Below are 19,027 nucleotides of genomic sequence, written 5' to 3' on the forward strand. Positions count from 1 at the left end.
AGGGCATTTGGGTAATTATTTTTATTGTACTCAAATAATTTTTACCATGCAGCTTGGAATAAATGGAAGTTAATGTTTTCCTTGAGTTCTTACTTGGCTTTTCTATAATTCATTTGCTTCTCATTATTTGGTTCACAATGCACAGCATATACTGATGTTAATTACAAATATCTTAGCCTGAAATTTCAATTTTTTAAAGGAAAGAGAAAGTGACACTTACTGAGCTTCAACTTCCGCATAAGCTGTAATGCATTTAATCCTCATAGCAACTTTTTTTTGTCAGAGAAAAAGCCTCCAAGTGAGATCAAATAGCTTGTCAGTTTCTCTTTACTTCACTGCTTTATCTTTCCTTGTTCTATTATGCCAGATCTCATAGAATTTGCAGCAATTTAAAATCTACACCCTGTGGTTTAAAGCATGAAAATGAAATGGAAAAAATGGAAACCTAATATAACCTAAACACATTGAAAATTAATAAACATATAAGCACATTGAATCATGGAGTTTATAAAATTCCAGGTGTAAAATATATGAAAACAATAGCACAAAAGACTGAGAGTAAATAAAGTTAAACTGTCATTTTTGTTTACATTTTATATAAATATAAAGTGGTACAATATTAACTCTATGTAGAATGTGATAAGTTAAGGATGCATTTAATAATCCTTAGAGTAACTACCAAAAAAGAGATAAAGAGATATAGCTAAAAATCAATTGCAGTGAAATGAAAGACTAAACAGTGGTCAATTAAAGAAGGCAGCAAAAAAGAGACAGAGGAACAAAAATATGTGGGCCAAACAGAAAGCAAGTAGAAAATAATAAATCTAACCCAATTATATCAATAACTATATTAAATGTAAGTGGTTTAAACACCCTAGTCAAAAGGCAGAGATTGTTGGATAAAAACAAAGACATGTATAGTTGACCACAGGAGAAGTACTCTGAATGTAAAGAAATCGATTGAAAATAAGACAGTGGAAAGAGATATTACCGTGAATGCAGTAAGTATAAAAAAACTGGTAAGACTTCATAATATTAGAGAGAATAACCTTTAAATCAAAGAGTCTTTTGACAGATAATGAGAGACATTTCATAATGAGAAGAGGCTCAATTAATTAGGAAGACACACTAATCATAAATGTATATGTTCCTAATAACAGATATTAAAAGTATACTTGAAGAGCTTCCAGGTTGGTGAAAGCGTTGATGTATTAGGCACTTGTAGCCTGACTCCATGGGGACAGGGCATGGAAGCTCCTTATCCAGGACTCTTCCAGTCTGGGTACCTCTTTCATTTGGCTGTTCCTGAGTTGTATCTTTTATAATAAAACTGTAATCCCAAGTATAGTGTTTTAAGTGAGTGCTAGCCAATTATTGAACCCGAGGGGTTATGGAAACCCCTAAATTTATAGCTTGTTAGTCAGAAGTGCAGGCATCCTGAGACTTGTGGCTAACATCTGAAGTAAGGACAGTTTTGTGGAGGACTGATTCTGTAAATGTAGGGAGTCTGACCTTAGTTCTGGGTAGGTAGTTAGTGTAAGAATTGAAGTGCAACCCACATGTAGGTGGATTGGAAACAGAGCACAAGTGCATGTGGTGTGCTTACCAAGGTGGATCATATGCAGAGTAAAAAACTAAGTCATATTAAAGTTTAAAAGGCTAAAATCTTAAAAGAGTATGTTCTCCGACCATTACCTTATGAATAGATTAATAAAAATTAGGAAGAAAACTCTCTTAAGTATCTGGAAATTAAACCACACAGTTCTACATAATCCATGGGTCAAAGAAAAAAACAAAAGAGAAATTTAAAAATATTTCAAACTGATGGTAACGTATCAAATTTTGTGGGATGCAAATAAACTGGTGCTTAGAGGGAACTTAATAACTTTAGCCATTTAATAGAAAAGGAGAAAGATATAACATCAGTTATCTAAGTGTGCACCTATAGGAGCTTGAAAAATAAGAGCAAATTAAATCCAAAGTAAGTAAAAAAGACAAATGAAATAAGAAATGAAAAGATAAGAGCAGAAATAAATTAGATATAAAACAAAACAAAATTAATAAAGTTAATAAATTGATCCTTTGAAAAGTATTAAAATTGGCAGAATCCTAGGATAAAATTGAAGAACAAAAGTGAAGAACAAAAGGAAAGAAAAGCATAAATTACTGACAAGAGTGATGAAAGAGGGATATAACTACAGATCCTATAGATATTAAAAGAAAAATGAGAGAATATTATTATCCACTTTTACTAATGGATTTGATAACTTAGATAAAATGAACATGTTTATTGGAAAGCAGAACTTAACAAATCTGATACAAGAAGCAATAGAAAAATTGAATTGCCCTAAATATATTAAACAATTCATAATTAGGAACTTTGAGATAAAGAAAACTCCATGCACAGAATATTTTGCTGCAGAATTCTAGCAAACATATAAGGACAAAATAATAAATCATATACCAAATTTTTTTTAGCAACAAAGCCAGCTTAACACTGACAGGTATTTCAAAATGCAATGAATGAACCACATCACCCATGAACATAGACACAAAAATCCTTAATTAAATATTATCAGATCAATCCCAATAATATATAAAATATGCAAATGAGGTATATAATATGTACAGTTATACAAATGATGACCAAGTAGGTTTATCCCAGAAATGTAAGGTTAACATTTAAAGATCAATCAAGGTCATTCACCATATTAATAGGATAAAGGAGACAAATTATATGGCTATTGAAATGGATACAGCAAAAGCATTTACAAAATTTGATATTGCTTTTTCCACCAGCCCCCTCCCCTTGAGTGCTGCTCCAGCTGCACTGCTCTTTTTCTGAGCTCTGGGTTCCTGCTAAGCCAGGGATGCTGTCCTCTTTCTCTGCTCACCATCATGATTATCTACCCAGACCTCATCAGCCATGACGACATATTCTCTGACATCTACAGGATTCAGGAGGTTGCGAATGGGCTGTGCCTGGAGGTGAAGGGGAAGATGGTCAGTAGGACAGAAGGTATCATTGATGGAAATGTACTCTGCTGAAGGCCCCCAAGGTGAAGGTCCTGAAAACACAGTAATTGTTGACATTGATATTGTCAGGAACCATTACTTAGCAGAAAAGAAGCTTCACAAACAAAGCCTACAAAAAATACATCGTAGATAATAGGAAATCAGTGTAAGGCAAACTTGAAGAACAGAGACTGGAAAGTGTAAAACCTTTTATAACAGAGGCTGCAGACAAATCAAACACATCTTTGCTAATTTCAAAAACTACTGGTTTCTTATTGGTGAAAACGAATCCAGATGGCAAGGTTGCTCTGCTGGGCTACCGTGAGGATGATGTGACCCCATATATGATTTTCTTTAAAGATGGTTTAGAAATGAAAAAATGTTAACAAAATGGCAATTACTTTGGATCCATCATCCATCATCATAACTGGCTGCTGCTTTTCACCCATCCACACAACACCAGGACTTAAACAATTGGGTGATGTCATCTTGATCTCTTCATTTATTTTGATGTTGATTTATTTGGAGTGGGGTCATTTTTCTTAAAGAAAAAAACATATCATATAGGTTGCCTAAAAACAAAATGCATTTAAACTTACCTGAGACAATATCTCTTAATGTGTGTTTAAACGAAGTGTCTTCTCAGCCTAAATCCAGCAGAAGAAGAGAAATAATAAAGATCAGAGCAGAAATAAACAATATAGAATCTAAAAACACTGTAGAGCAGATCAATGAAACCAAGAGTTGGTTTTTTGAAAACATAAACAAAATTGATAAAGAAAAGGGAGATGACCCAAATAGATAATATCATGAATGAAAATGGAATTATTACAACCAATCTCTCAGAGATACAAGCAATTATCAGGGAATACTATGAAAAATTATATGCCAACAAACTGGACAACCTGGAAGAAATGGACAAATTCCTAAACACCCACACGCTTCCAAAACTCAATCAGGAGGAAATAGAAAGCTTGAACAGACCCATAACCAGTGAAGAAATTGAATCAGTCATCAAAAATCTCCCAACAAATAAGAGTCCAGGACCAGATGGCTTCCCAGGGGAGTTCTACCAGACGTTTAAAGCAGGGATAATACCTATCCTTCTCAAGCTATTCCAAAAAATAGAAAGAGAAGGAAAACTTCCAGACTCATTCTATGAAGCCAGTATTACTTTGATTCCTAAACCAGACAGAGACCCAGCAAAAAAAGAGAACTACAGGCCAATATCCCTGATGAATATGGATGCAAAAATTCTCAATAAGATACTAGCAAATCGAATTCAACAGCATATAAAAAGAATTAATCACCATGATCAAGTGGGATTCATTCCTGGGATGCAGGGCTGGTTCAACATTCGCAAATCAATCAACGTGATACATCACATTAATAAAAGGAAAGATAAGAACCATATGATCCTGTCAATCGATGCAGAAAAGGCCTTTGACAAAATTCAGCAACTTTCTTAATAAAAATCCTCGAGAAAGTCGGGATAGAAGGAACATACTTAAAGATCATAAAAGCCATTTATGAAAAGCCCACAGCCAACATCATCCTCAATGGGGAAAACCTGAGAGCTTTTTCCCTGAGATCAGGAACACGACAGGGATGCCCACTCTCACCGCTGTTGTTTAACATAGCGTTGGAAGTTCTCGCATCAGCAGTCAGACAACAAAAGGAAGTCAAAGGCATCAAAATTGGCAAAGATGAAGTTAAGCTTTCACTTTTTGCAGATGACATGATATTATACATGGAAAATCCGATAGACTCCACCAGAAGTCTGCTAGAACTGATACATGAATTTAGCAAGGTTGCAGGATACAAAATCAATGTCCAGAAATCAGTTGCATTCTTATACACTAATAATGAAGCAACAGAAAGACAAATAAAGAAACTGATCCCATTCACAATTGCACCAAGAATCATAAAATACCTAGGAGTAAACCTAAGCCAAAGATGTGAAAGATCTGTATACTGAAAACTATAGAAAGCTTATGAAGGAAATTGAAGAAGATATAAAGAAATGGAAAAACATTCCATGCTCATGGATTGGAAGAATAAATATTGTCAAAATGTCAATACTACCCAAAGCTATCTACACATTGAATGCAATCCCAATCGAAATTGCACCAGCATTCTTCTCAAAACTAGAACAAGCCATCCTAAAATTCATATGGAACCACAAAAGGCCCCAAATAGCCAAAGTAATTTTGAAGAAGAAGACCAAAGCAGGAGGCATCACAATCCCGGACTTTAGCCTCTACTACAAAGCTGTAATCATCAAGACAGCATGGTATTGGCACAAAAACAGACACATAGACCAATGGAATAGAATAGAAACCCCAGAACTAGACCCACAAATGTATGCCCAACTAATCTTTGACAAAGCAGGAAAGAATATCCAATGGAAAAAAGACAGTCTCTTTAACAAATGGTGCTGGGAGAACTGGACAGCAACATGCAGAAGATTGAAACTAGACCACTTTCTCACACCATTCACAAAAATAAACTCAAAATGGATAAAGGACCTGAATGTGAGACAGGAAACCATCCAAACCCTAGAGGAAAAAGCAGGAAAAGACCTCTCTGACCTCAGCCGTAGCAATTTCTTACTTGACACATCCCTAAAGGCAAGGGAATTAAAAGCAAAAATGAACTACTGGGACCTTATGAAGATAAAAAGCTTCTGCACAGCAAAGGAAACAACCAACAAGGCAACCAACGGGATAGGAAAAGATATTTGCAAATGACATATCGGACAAAGGGCTAGTATCCAAAATCTATAAAGAGCTCACCAAACTCCACACCCGAAAAACAAATAACCCAGTGAAGAAATGGGCAGAAAACATGAATAGACACTTCTCTAAAGAAGACACCCGGATGGCCAACAGGCACATGAAAAGATGCTCAATGTCGCTCCTCATCAGGGAAATACAAATCAAAACCACACTCAGATATCACCTCACGCCAGTCAGAGTGGCCAAAATGAATGAATCAGGAGACTATAGATGCTGGAGAGGATGTGGAGAAACGGGAACTCTCTTGCACTGTTGGTGGGAATGCAAATTGGTGCAGCCTCTCTGGAAAGCAGTGTGGAGGTTCCTCAAAAAATTAAAAATAGACCTACCCTATGACCCAGCAATAGCACTGCTAGGAATTTACCCAAGGGATACAGGAGTACTGATGCATAGGGGCACTTGTACCCCAATGTTTATAGCAGCACTCTCAACAATAGCCAAATTATGGAAAGAGCCTAAATGTCCATCACCTGATGAATGGATAAAGAAATTGTGGTTTATGTACACAATGGAGTACTACGTGGCAATGAGAAAGAATGAAATATGGCCCTTTGTAGCAACATGGATGGAACTGGAGAGTGTGATGCTAAGTGAAATAAGCCATACAGAGAAAGACAGATACCATATGGTTTCACTCTTATGTGGATCCTGAGAAACTTAACAGAAACCCATGGGGAAGGACAAAAAAAGAGGTTAGAGTGGAAGAGAGCCAAAGCATAAGAGACTCTTAAAAACGGAGAACAAACTGAGGGTTGATGGGGGGTGGGAGGAAGGGGAGGGTGGGTGATGGGTATTGAGGAGGGCACCGTTTGGGATGAGCACTGGGTGTTGTATGGAAACCAGTTTGACAATAAACTTCATATATTGAAAAAAAAAATAAACTAAGTGTCTTCTAGTGTTCTTAGAAAGATAGAGCCTGGCTGTAGACTACTACTAGAAAGCATAAGACTATGTTCAGATAATTTCTACGGGGAAAACTACTTTTGGGACTGATAAATGAAAACAAAAAACAAAAAACAAGAATTATAAGTCTTAATTCTAAGTTGAAATAAAGGAAAAGACCCTATACATAGAGCACCAAATGTGAAGTGGATCATTATACATTTTATTACCTCAAAACAGAAGTAGTTAACTCTGGAAGAGATTATCAAAAGAATAATAAGAGACTAATACAGTTGGAAGCAAAACAAAAGCAATGTCACTGATGTTAGAGACTCTCAGGAAACTAAGAATACCTGATAAAAATTAGTATCTACTGTTAACATCATACTTAATGGTGAAATTATTGTGTGTTTCCCTCAAAGACCAGGAAAAAGTAAGGACATCTGCTCACACCACTTTTGTTCAATATCATGCCAGATATCCTGACAAGTGCAATAGGGCAGATAAAGAAACAAAAGACATGCAGATTAGAAAGGAACACTATGAATTTTTATATAGAAAATTCCAACTCTTCAGGCCTCTAAAAAGCAACTACTAGAACTAATAAAATAACAGCCCATAAAGTCAGTATAACAAAAATAAATTGTATTTCTTTGTATGAGTGGAAAGCAACTAGAAAATGAAATTTTAAAAATACCATTCAAAATATCAAATATCTAAGAATATATCTAATGAAATTTGTGTAAGATTTTTACACTGAAAATTATAAAACATTGCAAAAAAAAATAAAAGAAGACCTAAATATACACAGAGATGTATCATGTTCATGAACCAAAAGACTTAATACTGCTAGGATATCATTTACTTCCAATTTGGTCTATCGATTCAGTAAAATCCTAATGAAAATTCCAACAGACATTTTTTTGGGGGGTGCAAATTGACAGTTCATTTTAAAATTTATAAGCAAATGCAAGAAAAGTGAATGGCCAAGAAAATCTTTAAAAAGAACAAATTTAGGGGTGCCTGGATGGCTCAGTCAGTTAAACATCCTACTCTTGGTTTCTGCTCGGGTCATGATCTCAAGGTTTGTGAGTTTGAGCCCCACGTTGGGCTCTGTGCTGACAGTGTGGAGCCTGATTAGGATTCTCTCTCTCTCTCTCTCTCTCTCTCTCTCTCTCTCTCTCTCTCTCCTCTCTCTCTCTCTCTCTCTCTCTCTTTCTCCCTCTCTCTGCCCTTCCACATGCATGCATGTGTGCTCTTTCTCTCTCTCAAAATAAGTGAATAAAAATTTAAAGAAAATAAAAAGAACAAATTTGAGAACTCATTACCTGACTTCAAGGCTTATCAATGCTGTAGTAATTAGGAGAGCATGATATTGGCATAAAGAGAGAAACATATCAATGGAATAAATAGAGAATCTTAAAAATAGACTCATACATATGGTCAATATTTTACAAAGGTGTCAAAGCAATTTAAAGGACTCAAAAAAGAAGTGACAAATCTCAGCACCCAGATGTGTTCTTTAAAAACTGTTTCCCACTAAAAGAAACAGGACTCCTTGGTGAATAAAAAAGGCTGATTACCTTTCATATATGAACCATACCAAATAGTTGATAGTTGATGAAGAGAAATTTTTCTTTATAGAATTTTCAGGTAAGAAATGAAGAAAGAATGTTGAAATTCATATAAGGATTTTGCAATTCTTTATGAATTCATGGGAGGATGAAGTATACCTGTGAAGTACACTTGTTGGAAAACAATAAATCAGAGCAAGCATTTAAATCTAACCAAGCAATTAAGTCTAACCAAATCCAGGGGGCAGAGAAACATTTAGAATGAAACTGTGGGGATGCATCAGTAAAATCCAGACTATGGGAACTCTACAGGGCAAACAACCTGGCTTCTTCATCAAAAAATTGAAGTATAAAAAGAGGAAATGGAGCCTACAGGTTAAAAAAAAAAGCCTTAAAAGACAAATAATTGCAATGTTTGGACCTTATCCATTTGAAATGGATCCCATTTCAAACTAAGGCAATCAAAAAATTTATAAGATCTGAAGAAAATGTGAGCAGTAATTATTCAGTAACATTTTGGAGGATTTTTTTGTTAATATCCTTTGTTAGGTGGGATTATATTATTATAGTTAGTAAGTGTTAGAAATTTTTTTTAAGAAAAAGTTTTTAAAAATTACACATGGCCCATACTTAATCTTCAGAACTAAATGACTTGTCTTTACCATGCCAGAAACTTCACTTTCCATATGCTATTTTGACCCCAAATGCCATTCCTGTTTATTCCTCAATGTTGTTAGGTAATGTTACCAAAATTAGGAAGTAAATAGATAATACTTTTTTCCTTCTAGATGATTGGAGGTGCAATATCAGCTTTGTTGTTGATAAAGACTATATTGGAATATATAGAAACCACAGAGGTCTTCCTTATCCCTCATCCCAGGAGTAAACTTACTATGTAGATCTAGGCATGACTAACCGATAGCAGATACCCCTCTTCTTTGGGGATGGCCCAGGGAAAGTTATTTCAGCCTGGCCCAGGAAATTTACCCATGTCTAAAGGAAGAATGTGTCATCCTATAGGCAGGCAGGTTCTGATAGAGCAGCCACCTGGGAAAAGTTGAGTGGGACAGGCTTGAGTTCTTCCACACTTACCAAGAGGATTGAGTAAAGGCCAAGAGTGCCTCCACTTGGAACCCTGAGGTAAAGGAAATGGAGATAGCTCTTTATGCAGCTCTTTGCTGCTGGAAGTCTTACCGTAGAATCAGTGGATTAGAGGGATGGAGCTCATAACATCAATATAATGGAAACTACCTCCTATTGAGTATGTCCCATGTGCAGGACAAATTCACATAGGTCACTTGTGACACAACTGTTATTTACACCTACACAGCCTGACTTGAGGTACACATATTGCAGTGCACAGCCAGATGACTCCCTAGGTTTCTTCCAACTTCAAGGACCATGAATCTTGTTAGAGATGTTTCCTCTACTTTTGTTGATACCTTACTTTCCCTATGCATGGATTATGCTTAATGGTAACACCAGCTTAAGAGGAGCTGGTCTTGTGTTACCCAACTATTTGTTGGGCTGCAACCTGGCTTATAGGTGGATTTAAGGGTTTTGTTTGTCTCAAGAATTTCTAGGGGTATACACAAATGCATCAGGGACTCATGGGAAATTAATATATTAATTACATGGTATCTCTTTAACTTAGGCAAAAACTGTGTTTTCTACATTTCCTTCTCCATAGGTTTGACCTTTGCACTGGGAAATTGGACATATTATGCTGCAAACTGATGAATTCAACCAATGTATTATGGAAACTTAATTATTTGTATATACTCCAACCTGTTCTTCCTCAAAACTTAATCTTATTGGTTTAATATCCTTACTTACATAGATAGTGACTGTGTACCAGGAAGTATAGACCTCAGTCTGTGCTATCTAATGTGGTAATGACTAGACTGTATGTGGCTATTTAAATTTAAACTTAATTACGATTAAGTAAAATTAAAAATCCAGCTGCAATAGTCATTTTTCAATAGCTCCAGTATCCACACATGCTTAGTGGCTACTGTATCAAACAACACAGACAGCACATTTCCATCATCATAGAAAGTTCTGTTGAATAGCTTGGATTTGCATAATAAAAACATTTCAATTTTTCTGTCTTCAGTTCTTTTCTATGTTATATTTTTATCACATTTGGTTTCCGGAAAAAGTGTGTAGTAAAATCTAAAAATACACAATTATTTTTCCATGTGCTACTTGCAGGTTATTGAAGAAAAGGGAGAGTTCAGTGTTCCAAGCTGCTATGGAAATATTAAAAATGATAATGGTGGTTCTAGCCTTCATTTTGAGGATCCGTTGGATGATGTAAATGTGGTTGATTTGAAATGGATCCATGACTTTGTGTTAAAGTCTCTGGAGGTTTTATATCAAGTGGAAAAATGGGAGACACTAGTATCACTTGCCATCCAGTTCAATACAATTTCACAGTAAGTATCACTGTAAGGGCAAATGAAAGTGACAAGCGTTAGTTTTAAAAATGTATTTTAATGAATGTCTCCTTTTCAATGTATTTCTACCCCTGTCTAGTGAGAGATACACAGAGCAAGTGACACCGCTCCTGGTATATGCACAGCGCCAGCTTCTTCTAAGAATATCCAAGTTCAATGGCCCAGATGTTACCCAACAACCTTGTGCAAGATATGAAGCTGAATACGAAGAGAAGGTGAGTTTGGCTCTGTTATTCATGCAGTTGTGACTTCTAATGAGTGTACATATTAAATACAAAGATTTAGGGATCAGATAAGTATTATTTTCACTGAGGCATTTATCATTCATAGCAACAAACATTATCAAAAGCCTGCTATGTGTCAGTATTTTCCAGATACAGGGTAAACAAAAATTAAGTCCTTGTCCATAGGAAACTTATATTCAGATCAGAGCTGATATATTTGTTAGACACAGAGGGGACAATTGTCTAGAGCCATAATACTTTCAGAGGCCCACTACATGTTTTAATTTTTTAAATATGAAGACAAAAAGTAACTTTTAGGTCAAAGAAAATGCCTTAATTTTTACTATTAATACACTTGTATTTATGCCAACGTAGTCATAAAATATAATTTTTGATATTTTTGGTGGAGGTGTGGACTCATGAAGGCAAAACTGTCTAAGGTTCGTGAAAGTCATGGTGTAGCTTTGAGTTAGGTAGAGGAAAGGGAAGTAGATTCTTTCATTTATTAATTTAATAAATGTGTATCAACTATCTAATACCAGAGCCATTGCATACAGTTTTACAGACTGTGTCCTGCCCAAGGGCCCCCGGTATATGTGAGGGCTGAAATCCAGTCCCTGCCTCACAAACCAGTCTGTGTGCTTGTGGTGTTGCAATCACACAATGGGGACTCCATTTTCTTCTTCTCACAGAGATTCCTTATGGCCCTTGCATATTCTTGATCCCTGCATGTTTCAAGCAATGAGAATACAGTCTAAGTTCTTGCTTTATGGAGTTTAATTTTGGGGGGTAGAGGTAAGGCCAGATAATAAACATGTAAACAGATATGTAAAAAGATTTATGATCATTATCAATTTTCTGAAGAGAATAAAATCAGTCAATGAGATAGGTGGGGTGGGAGGTGGAAACTTCAGCAAGGGTGATCTGGAAGGCCTCTTGGAGATGGTAACATCTGATGAGAAATAGCCAGTCATACAAAAGAAAGAGAGTTCCAGCCCAAGGTTAGGACAAGGGCAAAGGCCCTGAGGTAGGACAGAAAGAAGGACTGGATGACTGCAATGGAGCAGATGCGGGAGAGGGTAAAAGGAGGGGGGCTTTGCTTCTTCCTCTTCTCCCCAGGGTCTCATACTCTCCTTTGGGGACTAATTCAGTCTATGGCTCTAAGTACCATCTTTATGATAATGGCTCTTGAAATTACAGCTCCAGTCTAGAGCTTTCTCCTGAATACTGTGTTGACATGTAATTGCCTGTATCTGTCAGGGTTCAGTCAGAGAAGCAGAATTAGTAAGATCTATTATCTATCTGTCTATCTATTTTTCTACCTGTCATCTATCAAGATTTATTATAAGGAATTGGTTTATGTGATTGTGGGGGCTGGCCAGACAAGTCCACAATTGTAAGGTGGACAGTCAGGATCATGAGGAGGAAGGAACCCTACAGGTATAGCCAGAAGCTCTTATCCTTAGGCAGTTGTCAGGGATGATGCAGTGAGGAGAAAGCAGTTGTAGACCTGCATGCTGTTTGGAGATTGGAGTCGGGAGACCTCCAGCACATCAAGGACTCACCTGCTTAGGTCAGGGCCACTGAAGTTAATCTCTTTAGCTTAAAGCAAATTTATTAGAGACTTTAATTAGTACCGGCAAAATCCCTTTATAGTGGCAGCTATGTTAGTGTCTGAATAGCTGGGATGACATGTGTGTATGCTACAAAATGGATACTTCCCTTCCTTTGTTCTCATAGTTCAGCTTAACCAAGTTGACCCATCAAAAAACCATCATATTACCTAATCAATGTCATCTTTTGGAAGTTTAATAAACTTCTGAAGTTTAGTATACCTCAAACAAACCTATTCTGACAAGTGTTCCACACTTCATTTGGTGACAGCACTGTCCTCCTAGTTGTTCAGGCAAAACACCTTAGAGATGTCCTGGACTCTTCTCTTGCTTTCATACCTCACTTCAAATTGGTTATCAAATCTTCTACCTTCAAAATGTGTTCAGAACCTGACCACTTCTCACTGCCTCTATCACTCCTTCTCTGATAGAGAAGCCACTGTTATATTTGCTTGGATTCATGCAATGACTTCCTAATCAGTATTCTTGCTTCCAACTTCCCTGAACCCCTGCCTCCGGCCTAGTCTATTCTCAATGCAGCAGGTAGAATGACCTTTTAAAACCCTAAATCAGATCATGCCATTCCTCCTTTTTACACCCTATAGCAGCTTCCCATCTGATTCAGAGATAAAGTGAACATCTTTATCATAGCCTTAATGTTCCACATATCCCCCTGTGATTTCAGTGACTCATGTCTTATTACTCCCCTGCAGATTTCAGGGGAGTGCTCTGTTCTTTAAGACGTTCCTGTCTTGGTATTCTTGCGTTTGCTGCTCCCCTGCTTGGAACATTGCCCCCCCCCCCCTCCAATATCCACACTGATTTTTACTCAGCTTTCTCTAGTCCTTGCTAAACATCACTTTCTGTATGAGATGAAGAAATTATGAGATATTCTGTATGAGATAAATTTATCCAGTATAAATTTATGTACCTGTTTGCTCTATTTCTGTCTACAGTGTTTATAAGTCTTCAATATACTCTATAATGTACTTCTCTGTTTTGTTTATTGGATTTCTACTTCCTCTAGAATAAGTTCCATAAAGTAGGAACTTTGGTTTACTTTGTTCACTGTATTATCCTTGAGCTTAGAGTAGTGACTGACACATAATATTTATTTAATGAAGCTGGGAGAGGGGAAGGACTAGGTCAAATAGGCCCTTAATAGGCCATGGGAAGGAATTTGCATTTTATTAGACTGTTTATGTCTCATTGTACACACACCTACAAGGGACAATCTACATCAGACTGAGATGTACACACACCTACAGCATCTACATCAGACTGAGATTCAAGGAGGTCTGTATTTTGAGAAATAGGTTAGTTCAAGGAGTAGGAATGGAGAAACAGGGAGAAGAGGTTCTTAGGCCTTTTAAAAGAATTTCTTTTTGTCTAAAGTTTTTCTGATTTCAGATATTTTACAATTTTAGGACTTAAGTATCTGTTAGAAAATAAATTTTTAAAATATTACAGAGGAAGTTAGTTCTGAAAAACTTCACCAGGGAAGTTTAAATTGTATTAATTATGGGTAGGGTGAAAAACTCAGCCACTGGAAAAGCAGCCTATATTTTAGATATGTTCTAACTTGCATAATGGAAGATATATTTAGACTTGTGGATTTATAGAATATCAGAAAATCGTATTTTAATTTCTCTACATAATTTGCCTAAAGCTCTTCCAGCTGTGCTGTACAAAAGAAATATAAAGCGGTATGTAGCAGCTTTTTTCCCTGAAGGTTCTCATGATCAAATGCTACTCTGCTAGTTTTTATTTGTAGCATCCTTTTGTACTTTTTTTTTTTGACAACTGAAAAATAAGTAAGCTAACTTTTTTAGCTATAGATACCTGTCTAAGTAATATTTGTTTTCCTTTTTTAAGATAACCTGCCGAAATTTCATTGGGAAGCAGCTCAAGATTAATCCTCCAACAAGTGAAGAGAAAGATACAGGAAGCTGCACAGATTTCTGTAAAAAGCTTATCTATTCAGGTTGGAACCATTTTAGCTTGAAGGTTTTTTTTTAAAGCAAGCTTTGCTGTTGTGTTCTGCATGTCAGATCCTCCATAGTTAAAATGTTTTCCAATTCTCTTTCACAGGTTTATTGGACTGAAAATAACCCATTTGATATTTACCATCTTCTGTTGTTATAAATGTCATATAAGGGGAATTAAAACATATGTTTTGATTAGTTTAATCTGTAAGTTGAAGAAGGGAAAGGAGAGAAGGGGAAAGGAAAATTATTTGAAAAATAAGCATGGAAAAAATTGTTTTGCACATTTCCCCTGTTTTTATCTCACTCGGGAACTTCTCAAATTGACCTTTCACTATTTTCTTTCAAGCTGTGCCTTGACTTCCGTAATACCTCCCATAATCAATATAGATTGTTCTGTTGGCTATATCCTGGTCAAGTTGTAAGTCTTTTCGCTAGAGCACAGGAGAAGATGAGGGGACATCATGGCTCCTTTGCTCTTAGCTGAGAAGCCCCCTTGGAATATTTGGTCAGTACAGCCTGTAGGAGAGGCAATAGAAAAAAGATGAATATGGAGATAATGCCTTCTCACAATTGCACTTTTCGTGTGTCTCTGTTTCTGGTATAGGAAAGGAATGCAGATCTTCCCTTTGACATGTTAGGATTCTTTCATTTATCTATTGATTTTATGTATGTATGTCTGTATGTATATAATCATTCATTCATTTAGTGCATCAGTGAGGTGGCCATTCAGTCATTCAGCAAACATTACTGAGTGTCTGCTGTGTGGTAAGTGCTGTACTAGGTCCTGAGATTACAAAGAGACTAAAGATTGAGTGAGGCTAAAGATTTATTACACTGGAATTTACAACCCATTGAAAGAGACTGATAAATAAGCCAGAGATTATGGTATCAGGTGATAAGATCTGTCATATTATGACTACCCCTGCTGCTTCTGCTGTAAGCAACAGTAAACAGCATCACTGTGCATGTAGTTTAGTGGAGCTAACGTAAAAAGGAAAAGGCAAAAACTGAGGTTAGGGAGGTTGGCAGGAGGGTCTTAGAAGGCAGGATAAAGAGATTCAGATTTACCTGGAGAGCTGAGTGGGGCTAGTTAAAAGGATTTAAAGAAGGAAATAAGTGATCATTTTTGTGCTTTTGACAGAACCTCAGGCAGCAGTGTGGGGAATCAATTGAAAGCATGCCACATGGAAGCAGAGGAGTGGGTACGCCTAACTTGTGTAAAAGGCGTAATGAAGTCTTGGACTCAGGCAGCGAGAATAGAGGAGTAGACAGATATGGGAGAAAGGCTGAAGAAGTCCACAGGACTGTTTCTATACTGGTTAGCCATAGAAGGGAGGGGTCCAAGATGCCTTGGTTTCTGGCTTGGGTGGCTAGATAGATATCATGTCTTCACACTACAGGGAAAGTGAAGGGAAGAGCAGGTGAGAGAAAGCTACTTTGAAATTACTGAGTTTGAGGTGCCAGGATGATAACTGAGTAGAACTATCTAGTATATGCTTAGATAGACTGTTCAGGCCCTCAGCAGATTTGTATTTTAATCATCAATATAGTGGTGGCGGTTGAAATCAGGGGCTTGTATGAGGTCACTCAGGGAGAGTTATGTGGAGTATAGACCTGAAGATGGCTTCACTTTGGAAGTTGAGTCATCCAGAACAGGCCATGCTGTACAGTAGTAATAAACAATCCCCAAATCTTATTGCTTCCCACAAGGGAAAGTCCATTTTATTGCTCATGCCGCTGTGTTCAATGGGGTCGAGTACTGAGCTGCTTCTCATCGTAGGTTGATAGAATCTCCATCTTGACACAAGCTTCCATGATTGTTTCCAAGGCAGGAGGGATAACGCTAATTTACCCTCTAGAGGAGCCATACTGAGAGGATGGGCAGAATGGAAGGAGAGAATGGGCCCAAACACAGGAGTGTTTATAGGTGGTAAGGGCAGAAGTTGAAGGTGTTCTCATTGGGTTCTGAAGATTTTCTTAATAAAGCAAGGCGTTGAGGGCATAGCCAAGGTTGCTAGGGTGGGAGATTTCAGGAGAAATGTGAAAGAGTAGCCTGGACCCTGAGGGAAATAAAAGGAAGACAGAAGGGCTTTAGAGCAGTGTGGAGGCTCCAGTTGAGTGAATTGGTAACCACAAACTTGTGGGTTTTACTTCTAATGATAAATCAAATTATCTTCTCATACTCATTAAATAATGGAGTTCTAATCAGGTTGTGATTTGTCCTGAGTATATGTTCTTCTTTTCTTTTTTTTTTTTTCTTAATGTTTATTTTTATTTGAGAGAGAGAAAGAGAGTGAGTTCCAGCGGGGGAGGGGCAGAGAGAGAGAGAGAGAGAGAGAGAGACACACACACACACACACACACAGAATCTGAAGTAGGCTCCAGGCTCTGAGCTGTCAGCACAGAGCCTGACGCGGGGCTTGAACCCACGAGCTGTGAGATCATGACCCAAGCCGAAGTCGGATACTCAAATGACTAAGCCACCCAGGCGCCCCTATGTTCTTCTTTTCTTGATCATACCTGTCAGACCTCTGGAGATCCCTCAATTTGGGATCTATAACTCAGAATGTGATTTATATTATCCCTTCCGTCCTGAAAAGAATGGGCAACAAATGTGAGGAAATGTGTCAAAAATGCTTATTATCAAAAATGATGATTAGCACCTAAGGGCTAAGAAAAACATGCCTAACAAAATTCTAGACCTGTGTGGCCAGTAGGTCTTACTGATGATGGATTCAATATGTCAGAAAAGCACTTTGCCTACTTGTTGTTAAACTTACATTTGGAAAGGCAAGATGGTGGGTAGTGGAACAGAAAGGAAGGAAGGTAAAGTCAGGCTACCATGATTATTTGGGTTAATTCTCAGTGGTGGTGGAGTTATAGTCCATTTGAGCAATGACTACAGCAGGAATATAATCTAAAAATCTTGTAATGGCAGTAATAATGAATTGGGCCAGACACTATATTTAGCACATTATAACCATTAGCTTTTTAAGTTTTTGTAATCTTAAGAGATAGATATTATTATGCTTACATTACAGATGAGAAAGTTAAATGTTACTAGTAAGTTAGGAACTATGATTCAAACCTTAGTCTGTCTAATTGCTCAGCCCATACGCGTTCCACTAAACTACCTGGCCTGTTCACCATTTGTCTCCTCTCAGATTAGTCTCTCCTCTAAACTGATAGCACTCAAAAAAGTTTTGCCATATATCAGTGGTCATGGGGAGACGATACTTTATCCTGACTTATTGTAGTAGTATGGTAGTTTTTAGATGATCCTGCATACTAATTATAAGTTTTTCATTGACTCATTATCATTAAAATCTTGACATCAGACTTATAGCTCTTTATAACACTCTAGGGCCTTTGTGACTAGGAGCATATTTTGGCCCATACTTTTGGGCTTATTTGACCAATTTTTAGGATGGTGATATTTTTTTTCAGTGTACTGAACTTAGATCATTTTAACATGTTTATAAGCATGATGGGTCTTCTGTATGTCCTCATAACACGTTTGCAATACTTTTGAAAGACCAAGTATACTCTTGATGGTTTCCACACCAGATTGCTGCTTTAGAACATCATAGATTTTCTTTTGGCATAACAGCATTGGGTGGTAATGCTTGATACATTTAATTCTTCAGAACAGATATTGTAATGCTCCAGTGCCTACAAACATTTGGTGTTCTCATTATTTAACAGCATTCTATTCTCCAACTATTTAATAATGCATATGTGATTTGGTATAGTCTCTGTAGGATGTAAAGAAGTGAGAAAACCTCACTTTATAGATTATTTTTTGTATGGATGAGTAACTTGCCTGCTTGTTAATCTTCACAGGGGAGATGACTCTGTGAATATGCCTTTTATTGTAGCTGTTTTTGCATTCTGTCTAGGATCTGCTTCTTGAGTTTTGACCTTATTGGTATTTAAGTTATCTGTGATAGGGTTCTTCAGTCTTCAGGTATGTTGGAACTTTCAACCCTTTGGCAGGTGTGTTTTATTACAGCCTCTGGGCATTTGGACTGATAAGATCATATGTGTAGAAAGCAGCTCAATCTTATATCACTCCCAGGGGTTCTTCCTTGGTGAACCTATCTCTCAGGAGTCATTGGTGCTTCAGTTTTAATGAGTACATCAGTACAATAAGAGACACAGCAATTCTTTTTTTTTTCCTCCGTCCTCTTCCTCTCCTCTTCTTCCTTTTCTCCTCCTTCTCCTTCTTACCCACCCTCCTCCTCTTTCTCACCCTCCTCCTCTCATTCTCCTTCTTTTTCTTCTAACCTATTTCAAACTGTTGAGGTTATTAGTGCCTTTGAAATAGTTTCTTGAGTTATTCATGGAAGTCTTCAGAGAGGAACTCCCACTTGAGACGGGGAAGTATGGACAAGCCTCCGAAGCTAATGATGTGTCTTCATTGCTTTCACTAGTTATCGCATGTTGATAGCACAGAAACACCAGCAGAACCCTA

At 37.1% G+C, this 19,027-nt stretch overlaps 1 protein-coding gene and 1 pseudogene across 6 annotated transcripts in view; both read left to right on the top strand.

Annotated features, from left to right (window-relative positions):
* Window positions 1-19,027, top strand: part of CFAP54 (cilia and flagella associated protein 54) — a 295,832-nt gene that overhangs the window by 148,919 nt on the left and 127,886 nt on the right. For all 6 annotated transcript variants that reach the window (XM_053226636.1, XM_015070493.3, XM_053226634.1 and 3 more), the window contains 3 exons: window positions 10,484-10,707; window positions 10,808-10,943; window positions 14,441-14,549. In XM_053226636.1, the coding sequence (XP_053082611.1) occupies window positions 10,484-10,707; window positions 10,808-10,943; window positions 14,441-14,549 (469 nt within the window). The remainder of the gene's footprint in view (window positions 1-10,483; window positions 10,708-10,807; window positions 10,944-14,440; window positions 14,550-19,027) is intronic.
* On the top strand, window positions 30-4,478 carry LOC128316470 (translationally-controlled tumor protein-like; annotated as a pseudogene).

Source organism: Acinonyx jubatus, chromosome B4 (assembly GCF_027475565.1).
Source record: "Acinonyx jubatus isolate Ajub_Pintada_27869175 chromosome B4, VMU_Ajub_asm_v1.0, whole genome shotgun sequence".
Lineage (NCBI taxonomy): Eukaryota > Metazoa > Chordata > Mammalia > Carnivora > Felidae > Acinonyx > Acinonyx jubatus.